General features: G+C 48.9%; 2 protein-coding genes across 6 annotated transcripts; both read left to right on the top strand.

The window, feature by feature from the left end:
- Positions 1-3923: 3923 nt before the first annotated feature.
- s1pr1 (sphingosine-1-phosphate receptor 1) lies at positions 3924-5757 on the top strand. Its single transcript, XM_057840159.1, has 2 exons — positions 3924-4529; positions 4611-5757. Exon 2 carries the CDS (start codon positions 4663-4665, stop codon positions 5722-5724), a length of 1062 nt encoding a protein of 353 aa, XP_057696142.1. The 5' UTR covers positions 3924-4529; positions 4611-4662; the 3' UTR covers positions 5725-5757.
- A 698-nt stretch (positions 5758-6455) lies between these two features.
- On the top strand, positions 6456-9385 carry LOC130918460 (uncharacterized). Of its 5 annotated transcripts, XM_057840164.1 has the most exons (6): positions 6456-6572; positions 6638-6670; positions 7076-7366; positions 8577-8867; positions 8961-9007; positions 9121-9385. In XM_057840164.1, exons 1-6 carry the CDS (start codon positions 6533-6535, stop codon positions 9271-9273), a joined length of 855 nt encoding a protein of 284 aa, XP_057696147.1. In that variant the 5' UTR covers positions 6456-6532; the 3' UTR covers positions 9274-9385. The 5 variants fall into 5 exon arrangements, with proteins under 5 accessions (XP_057696147.1, XP_057696143.1, XP_057696148.1 ...); XM_057840160.1 differs by having other exon boundaries at positions 8577-9007; positions 9180-9385; XM_057840165.1 differs by lacking the exon at positions 8961-9007 and having other exon boundaries at positions 9180-9385.
- The last annotated feature ends 773 nt before the right edge of the window (positions 9386-10158 follow it).

Genomic DNA, 10158 nt, shown 5'->3' on the forward strand with positions numbered 1-10158 from the left:
ACACTAGCGGCGCCAATTATAATAGTAGGCAATCACTGGTGTGGACGGGCCCAGACCCGGCTGCAGAAAGAAATTACAGGGGGTGCATTACATTTTTTGGGGGGAGGCACACTTCTTCAACGTAAATTTAGCCTGAACAGTGGCATTATTACCCGTACATTACTACATCGGTGCACTCAAATATTTTCTGTCACTCAAGTCACAAGTGGTAGTTCATCGTAAGAGCTATAAGACAAACGAAAACATACCTGTCAACCCGAGGCCGTTGGCAATCTTATAGTGACGTATGCCCTTACAAATTGGTGACTCATCTTACAACGTTCTCTATAGCGTGCAATATGAAACAAAAATAAAACTCCATTTTTAAAATAATATGAATTTATTTATATATATATATTGTTACATATAACCCGGTGCAATCAAAGAACAATCAATATCTTCAGCTACATCATGATTACTACAATTTAACATTGACTTTTCTTATAACTGTATGTAGCACTTTTGGAGATTTCTATCGTGTCTTTTGATGGCTGCACTTCAACTTCAGCTCGCAATTCAGTTTGACTTGAAGGTAGTTCGTTAGTGTGTTCAATTATAAATGAAAAAGGTCAATTGATAAAATGAATTTACTGATGTCGGGAACATTTCTTTTGCTAATTCTGAGAAGTGATCAGCAATAGTTGCGGGCAAATTGTGTTCGGCAACAAATTGGCAGAATGAAATCGCCGCTTTCGTCACTTTTCATTCTGCAGACTTTATGACCAGTCTTGGTAATGTTACTTTTAAAAAGTAATTAATTAGTTACAAATGACTTCTCCCAAAAATTAATTGAGTTTGTAACTCAGTTACCTGAAGGTAAGAGTAATTAGTTACTGGTAACTGGTGTTACCTTTCATGTTTTTTTTTTTCATTTAAAAAACAAAACAAAAAAAACATAGTAACCTTTGCTATGTTTGGAAATCATTTAATGTTGTGAATCAACTGTTAAAATTGCTACCGTTTTTGCATTAGTTTCCTTCTGTCTACTTTCGGCATGTTAAAGTTTGAAAACTTTTTCATCATTTAGAGCAGTGCTTCTCAATTATTTTCTGTTACGCCCCCCCAAGGAAGACGTAAATGTTTCGCGCCCCCCCAACTCTCTGCCGCCACTGTAAATAGTATCATTCGTCTATATTACTATTATAAGTACGCCTCAGCCTACCATTGTGTCCATTTTTTTCTATTAAAGAAAAAAAGTAACATAGATCAACTTATAATAAAGTAGAACTTTTTTAACATTGTGTTGCTTATAACAGAAAAGACTTAAGGCACATCAATTTGCCTGAAGTTAAAAAAAAAAAAAAAAAAAAAGTCACATCCAAACTGTAAAAATACACTCAAGGTACATTTTTGACCATTTGATACTGAAAAATAAAATGTAATAAAATCAGTAAATAACAACAAATTCAAATTGATTAGAAACATTTACTCTTCAGGACAACATGCCAAAAAATTTGACCGAAAAAAAAACAAAACTGAATAGAAGAGGGGAAAAAGTCTTTGGACAGAAGGAAAGTTTTTATTTTCGCTGATTCACCACAGTGCTCACTGGTTTACTGATATAACACTGACAAAGCGGGACGATTGTGACAATTGGCAATATTCGGCACATTTTCGCTGAAAAACAATCAAGCGGCTTATCAATGAGATTGAGGTCTAATGTCTTTAAGTGGCGTCTTAACTGATTTGGCTTCTCCGCTATAATCATTTTTAGACTCAGTAAACAGTGGTCTTTCCTCATTTCCCACTATATTAAAAGTCAAAGGCAAACGGCCCGAAAAAAGCGCATTCTCGGCGGCCGAGGGAGAACCGTAGGTGAGGGCGGTGGTCGTGACGATCCCAAGCTGAAAACGGCACTTCTCGGCCGGACACGTGAGAACCGAAGAAGACAGTGGGTCGCTGCGTGAGAGTCCAGCTCTGCATGAGTCTCTTCCGTGTGCTCTTGCTTACTTCAAAAATACTGCACGCACTTTGAAAATGAGAGCGCCACTGCCACCCACGGAGTGGATGTGCAAGTACACTTTATTCTATCTAGTACGGCAAAAAAAAAAAAAAGCATGTTCCCCGAGGTCACTCGCGCCCCCCCTGGCATCGCTCTGCGCCCCCCTGGGGGGGCGCGCCCCACCATTTGAGAAGTACTGATTTAGAGATAGATTCAAGTCAAGTTGTTGCCGATTTAGGAGTATTTTTGATAAAAAGTGACTTAAGTTTGCCTTTCTGAGGAGTCTACTGCTTCCAAATGGCGGCCGTTCATTAATGCCGCCGTCTGTCATTTCGCATGTAGTTCTATAAGCATTTGATACCTAGGCGTAGATCGTAGGCTGTCGGCTACAGTCAGGAAATATTGGAGCCACCTAGCCTAGCATCGTGTTTGCTACAGCGTCAAAACACTCTTCTCTCTCAGTCTCTCTAAATTTTCTCCTCGCGACATTCAACCAACGTAGTAACGGGGACGCACAATGTCTCGGTGCCGAAACAGTGACAAAGTCCGAATGGAGGAAAAAAAACGTAATGCACTATAAACGTACAGATTTTGAACATACGGCGTACACATTTAAAAATCGGTGCTCACTTGTACAAATGACGCTGAAACCGTACAACTTGACAGGAATGCGAAAAACAATGGTGCAGTTCTGTGGGCATTTGTTCAACTAAAGTGCTTCAGCGTAAACATAACATATGCACTGATAAACATGAGCACTCAATGGCCGACGAGTCGGCCCGCCCCCCTTATCTGTGATTGGCTAGAAATTGCCTTCGTTCGCAGCTCAGATTGGTTGAATTGAATGACGACAGATCATGATAGGATGAATAGAGGGTTCGTCCTCTCCGTGTGTGTGTGTGTGTGTGTGTGTGTGTCTAATGACAGTGTGTTTTGTGGAAGATTCCAAAAATGACACAGTACAGTCTAATCGAGCTAGGGCGGGCACAGCAGTCTCTCAGGGCGGGCCCTACCCCCTAATGCCCGCCCATGCCGCCGGGTCTGGACGGGCACCTAGTAATTTGCCGCCCCGGGCGACCGTCGTCGCTGCTGTCAACGACGGGGAGTTTCATTTGAATTTTTAGTCTAAGGTTGGCCCGCGGCCTGGGGATTGGACACCTGAGAGCCGTGGGGAGGCGGGGGGCTCCGACCATCCCTCTTTCCGAGCTCCCACACTGCTGACAAAGGGGGTCCGTTAAGGGGGTGCATTCTAATGAGCCCACTTGAATGCATGGGAGCCCCTCCCGAAGCGCATTCCAGCCAAACTTAAAAAGGAATCCTCATTTAAAAGTTCCCATGCAGAACTGGTCCAGAGTCAGGAGACCTACCTGCGCGGTAGCTGCAAAGCAGCGCAAAACATGTGCGGCAGGCTTTCGTGTGTTGTTGTTGTTGTTTTTTCTTTGATTTTTGTTTTTTCCCCCGCCGGCGGCTCGGCTCGTTCACGCCCGCCGCGCGCGCACGCGGGTTGCCACGGCGACGCTCGGCAGCTCGCCGACTCGCCAGAGGCTCTTTTGTTCGCCACAATGCGCCCCGAACCGAACCCCCGAACCGCGTCGAGAGCTACCCCGGCGTCACGTGTCCGAAAGCTTTCGGCCGGCAAACTGGCAAATCGAGAAAGGCGTCCGTCCGTTCGGACCAAACGGATCGGACGTCCGACGCCGCCGACGGTAGTGAACGAGTTCACTTTCAGTGCTATCGACGACGACGGACGTCCAATCGCGTGACTCTTTTCATCACTAGTAGATGTCCAATCCATTTGAAATGGGACAATGGCGGCGAATGAAACTTTCGCTGACGTCCCTCCCTCCCGCACAGATTGGACATCTCGTGCCACCAATAACAGACAAAGAGTGAAATATCAATTAAAGAGCAACAAAAAGGTTTGAGTGCTACAACCAAAGTTTCTTTTTTTCATGAAAAGAAACAAGTGACCCAGAAAAGAAAACAGGAAGTCATCCCACATAAATTGGACGTGACCTCAAAAGTCAGGGGAAGTGACTCAAAATGCCCCAAAGTTAACAGGGCGTGAGCCACCCAAAAAGGAAATGAACACGTGACCCATAAATGGCCAAAACTCAACAGGAATGGATAGGAAGTGATCCAAAATGAACAAGGAAGTGACATGAAAATAAACAGGAAGTTTGCCTAGCGACCAGCCCACGCAGCAAATGGTCTCACATTTACTTGTTCGTTTAGTTTTGAGTTGATTGTTTTCAAAATGCATTTCTTCAAAAACCCCAAAATAAAAATCCCATCAATAATGAATGATATTAAAGTGAAGTGGCACTATAAAGGGTTAAGGAGGGAGGAGCCAAGAAGTTAGAATCGAGGGGGCCCCTGAACCCATCTTTGTCCCCCTCCTCTGTGCGTGTGTGGCCAGCCAGCCAGCCAGCGAGCGAGCGAGCGTCCCTTCGCCCGCTCGGCTTTCCGTCTGCCGTCGTCGTTCGTTCAAAAGCGGATTCTTTTGCTTTTCCCGCCAGCTCCTCCGTCCTTGCCCGACAGTTTCTCGGTCAGTCTCCTCTCCGTCTCTCCGTCCGCCGTCTTTTGAGGGTTATGTAAACGGAGGGGCTCGGGCTCTTTTGGGGGTCAGGTCATGAGGCGGTGAAGGCCGGCCGGCCGGCCGTCTCGCTCGAGGCGGGGCCATGGCGGACCCCGCCCACTCGGACCTGATCGCCAGGCACTACAACTACACCGGCAAGCTGCGCAAGTGGGACGGGTCGGGCCTGAAGGCCGACTCGGCCGTCTTCCTGGCCGTGTGCTGCCTGATCGTCCTGGAGAACCTCCTGGTCCTGGCCACCATCTGGAGGACCAAGAAGTTCCACAAGCCCATGTTCTACTTCCTGGGCAACCTGGCGCTGTCCGACCTCCTGGCGGGCGTGGTCTACGCCGCCAACATCCTGCTGTCGGGCGCCAACACTTACAGGCTGACGCCCACCCAGTGGTTCCTGCGCGAGGGCTCGGTCTTCGTGGCCCTGGCGGCCTCCGTCTTCAGCCTGCTGGCCATCGCCGTGGAACGCCACCTGACCATGCTGAAAATGAAGGTGCACGACGGGGGGCGCGCCGGCCGCGTCTTCCCGCTGCTCAGCGCCGTGTGGATGGTGGCCGCCCTCTTGGGGGGCCTCCCCCTCATGGGCTGGAACTGCATCGGACGGCTGGAGCGCTGCTCCACCGTGCTGCCCCTCTACCACAAAACCTACATCCTCTTCTGCACGACCGTCTTCAGCGTCATCCTGATGGCCATCGTGGCCCTCTACGCCCGCATCTACGCCCTGGTGCGCGCCCGCAGCCGTCGCCTGGTCCCGCGCGAGGGGGGGGCCAAGAGCTGCGAGCGCTCCATGGCGCTGCTGAAAACGGTGGTGGTGGTGCTGAGCTGCTTCATCGCCTGCTGGGCGCCGCTCTTTGTGCTCCTGCTGCTGGACGCCGCCTGCCGGACGCACGGCTGCGCCATCCTCTACCGGGCCCAGTGGTTCCTGGCGCTGGCCGTGCTCAACTCGGCCACCAACCCGCTCATCTACACGCTGACCAGCGAGGAGATGCGACGCGCCTTCCTGGAGACGCTGCTGTGCGGGTCGGACCGCCTCCGCGTCTCCGCTCGCGCCGCCGCCGCCGAATTCAGCCGCGGGCGCTCCGAGAACTCCTCGCGTCCCGAAGGGGAGGAGTCCCGGGGTTCCTCCCCGCCAGCGATGGCCCCTCCCTCCTGCTGAAAGGATCCGGCCGAGCCGTCGCGACCGACCGGTACCCGTTCCCGCCTCCCTGGGTAGTTTGAGCTCCCCCCTAACTGCACGGGAAGGCCCCTTCCTCGCTCCAAAAGGATCTGGGTGAACCGTCCTGACCCCGCCCGCCCGCCACGCCTCCTCAGGTAGTTTTGGCCCCCTCCCCTTCTGACAGCGCTCACCTCCACCCGCCGGCGGCCGGTACGGCCCCTTTCTCCTGCCGGAAGGACCCGTCCACGCCGAGCCCTGATAAAAACCGGGCCGCGGGGGCCATAGTTTGGACACCGCTGCTTTTAAATATTGCTAGCTTTGTTCTCGTTCCGGTTTCACGCCATATTCTGTTTTTCAATTTAGGACTTGCTTTTCCCATTGAACTCACTCCAGGTCTTCTTGTTAACTGCCACATTCAACTTCTCCACTTCCCGTGTGTGACCTTATTAGAATGTCGCCATTGATCGTCTATGTTAACCCTGCTAGCACTTAATCAAATAAATGGATAGAGAGCAAAAAAAAATTTTTTTAAGAACTCGCTGGCCCCGCCAACTCGATAGTCCAGATCTGGACCAGGTGGGTACCCCGGGTTGAACCAAGACCGCTGCACGTGTGCGACAGGGAAGGCATTTTGAATGTTTGCTGCCCCCGAGGGGTTCCACGAGGAACTGGAGTTGTTGTTTGGATGTTGACCCCGTGCCCGATTGGCTCGCACACTAGGCGGCGGTCCACTCGTTGACATTTTTCTTTCACACGTTGACATTTTTCTTTCACAATTCAGAATAAGAAGCATTTGTATCAACGCAACATGAAATATCTCATCCTGGTCTTCACGTGGACTCTCTGTTGTAAGTTTCTTCTTTGGGTCCTTTTCAAAATAGCAACAGGATACAGCTTTGGTTTTGATCAACAGGCGAGTCAGCTGCAGCCAGATACGTATGGACGGGTGAGTCGCCGCTCTACAATCCGAACCCGGTCGAGGACCACAATATGATCAGAATTGAAAGGCGATCTCAAACCGGGTCCGGAACCTTAACGAGATCGCGACCTTTCTCCAGAGTTTAAACATCAATCTTCAATTTTGTGGAAAATCAGAATGGGAGCTCAAACTAGGTCCAGAATTGAAATGTAATCTCAAACACGGTCAAAGATGAGAATACCATCTCAAACCGAATTCAGAACCACAACAGCATTGCAACCCGGCTCCGAGATTTAAACACGAATCCTAGTGGATAACATTTATGTGAGCTCAAACATGATCTACTAGTACTCTTGAAAGATTTTTTTGCATGCTCTACTTGTGTAAATATAAGGTGTGGGCTGGGTGCAACGTCGTTCGTCACCTTTGCAGACAAGCCGGCTCTCCTGGTGAGCACTAACGACATAGAGGACGGGGACACGCTGGAGCTGGCGTGTACCCTCCCCATCGACTACCGCGGAGGCGAGTGCCGTCTCTACCGCGGCGACTCCCGCGTCCCCTTTCGAGTCTTGACGGCTTCGGACTACGTCTGCGTCTTCCGTCTGACTTCTTCGGTCCTGCTTGGCCCCGCCCCCGTGGGAAGCCAACTCTCGCTCAGGTGCGACTATCGGCTCCAAGAATACACGTCCGTGTCCAGCGACGGCGTCGCCGTTGTGGTTTGGGGTGAGTCGTAGCCAGATTAGCGTAAACTAGGGGCGGAACCGTCACTGGGGAAAATGTCATTTGTAGAGAAACTGGTTGCGACGATAGCTTTTTAACTAGTAACCAAAGTTCATTTGCCCCTCCCTGTCAGAATGGATCGGACATCCCGTGCCGTCAATGGCAGTCAATGAGTTAAGATAGACATAACCGGATTGGCCCGAATTTAAGACGGTGGTTTTTTTTTGCATTGAAATAATATTGAAATAGAGGGGGTCGTCTTATATTCGCGGTATAGACATTATACCCATTCGCGACGCTAGATGGCGCCAGATATCATTCAATTCAATTCCATTTTATTTGTATAGCCCTGGATCACAACAAGGTTGTCTCAAAGGGCTTTGCAGAGGCAATTTGATACACAATCAGAAACAGCAAATGAAGCAACAAAGATGAATAAATAAATTCAAGTCCTGGGTATCCCCCATCCTTAGACCCTCCATGTCGGCAAGGAAAAACTCCAGTCTTCGGGAGAAAAATGAGAAACCTTGGGGAGTACCACAGTCAGGAGAGCTCCACTCCCAGGATGGATAGACAGGAACCCCAGGACCGCTAATGGCCATGCAGTGGAGTAAAGGAACAAGAAGGGGTCCATCTAGCCAGATGAGACGGGGGTAGCCACGAGGACGTCCATCCAACTTGGATCATTGAAGCGATGTTCTGTCATGGCAGATCTCAGCTACTAGTTGAACCAGTTTGTTTTACTGCAATGCTTTTCCTTATTCAGATTTGTTTTGAAGACATACAGTTAGACTTCACTTTGATGGTTAATGCAGTTCTTGCAATTTTTTTGTTTTATCACAATAGATTGGTTTATTTACAATTCAAAAAACAGAAGCCATTCATTTACCAATGTGATTGCACTTTAGTTGACATATTTAAATGTTCAGATATCAAGATTTGAATGAGGCAAAATAACATGCTTTTTCTCTCAAATATATGGTTATAACCATTTGTTTCAGATGAACTGTCATTATTTTCTGTATAAAAAATAATTTGGTGTTCAGAAAGTCTTTTTTCAAACTCGAGTCTTGAAAAAGAGGGGGTCGTCTTATATTCGGGCCAATACGATATATGAGAATCACATCCGGATGAACAGTGACGATTTATGGCAGGAGCGTATGGATTACAAAATGGGAATATAAAGCATATCGTCACGCACGCACGCACACAGGCAGCGGTCCCGCTCCCCGGCTCAGCGCGGGCCCCGGACTGCTGTCGCCGGAGGACGTCGCGGAGGTGAGGTGCCGTCCGCCCGTTCGGCCCGTCTACGAGTGCGAGTTCTACCGAGACGAGTGGCGCATCGCCGAGGGCGCGTGCCGCCGCAACCTGACGGGCGCCCAGCTGGCGGTGTGGGAGAAGCCCGCCACCTGGCTGCCCGTCAACCTGACCTGCCGCTACCGAGCCCGGCGGGACCTTCAGTTTCGCTCGCGAGCCAGCGACGCCGTGCTTCTCTTTGTCGTGGGTAAGATGTTTTGGGAGTCGCATCCTGTTGATTTTGGGGCATTTTCCGCTCACTCCTTGTTGATTTTTGGCACTTCCCTGTTGCCATTTTTAGATCAATTTCTGATGACTTTGGGGAAATTGACAGCATCCAGTCGATTTGTGGGTCACTTCCTTGACACTTTTGGCCATTCCGCTTCACTTCCTGTCTATTTTAGGACATTTCCGGGTGTTCATTTTGGGTCTGGCAATAATATATGTCACATTCACGACAGAAAGATCTATCTTCTGCAACACCTGCCACCGAAAGAATTAAGTTGATTGTTTTGCCCAGACGCATCTCAGGCAGCGTCCGATCAATCCTGCCGGCTCTCGGTGGACCGGGATCAGCTGTCCCGCTTCCGAGGCCTCCGCTCCACTTTTACTAGCGCGAGCGGGATCCGGGTCAAAGTTGAAGTCACGTCGAGGACGGAGCACGCAAACGCCACCTGCGCCTGACTGCGCAATAAATTGAGAATGAGTTGATTTGGGGTCACTTCCTTTTTTTGTACTAAAAGGGCTTACTTCATGTACAGTACATTTTTGGGTGACTTTCTGTTTATTTCGGGTTACAACCTGTACATTTTCGGTCACTTCCAGTTGATTTTGGGAAGACGTTTTTTACTCAGAAATCAATACTGATACCAGTATTGACGGGTGATCCGGCACTAAAATGGTGGTATCGGAATTGGCAAGTACCGACAAACAAGGTGTTGTCATAAGCACAGGCACATGACAAAAATAAGGGAAGCCGAGACACGGGTGTCGACCGATGAAATGATTGATTCAAAATAAGATTTAAACAACATAATAAACAGTGAAGGTGCGTCTATGGGTGGAGAGCCAGTGGTGTCTGCTAAGTTTGGATGCAAAGGGCTTGAAATGCCCCCCCCCCCCCCCCCGATGGGAGCGCTTATTTATGATGCTTTATTGAGGTATAAAAATCAAATGGATGCATTACAGTCATGGATTTAAGACTGTAAAATCAGTTTTAAATAAATGACACAAAATACTAGTACTGTGGGGACTGTTTTTTGACAAATAGCCACCGAGAGGCTTAGAAGGCACTGGGTTCCTTGACTCGTTGAATCGTTCAAGATAAACTGAACGTAAAGTTTAAGGTTTTTATTCCAACTCAGAATTCAAACAATACTACTTGTGGTTTCTAATCAAATAAACAGAACTAAACAACAACGTGCAGCAGTGAAACAACGGTCAACAGAAAATATGCCTTGAGCCAGCTAACCCCCTCGCCTCGCTCTGTGTGTTCAACT

Source organism: Corythoichthys intestinalis, chromosome 7 (assembly GCF_030265065.1).
Source record: "Corythoichthys intestinalis isolate RoL2023-P3 chromosome 7, ASM3026506v1, whole genome shotgun sequence".
Lineage (NCBI taxonomy): Eukaryota > Metazoa > Chordata > Actinopteri > Syngnathiformes > Syngnathidae > Corythoichthys > Corythoichthys intestinalis.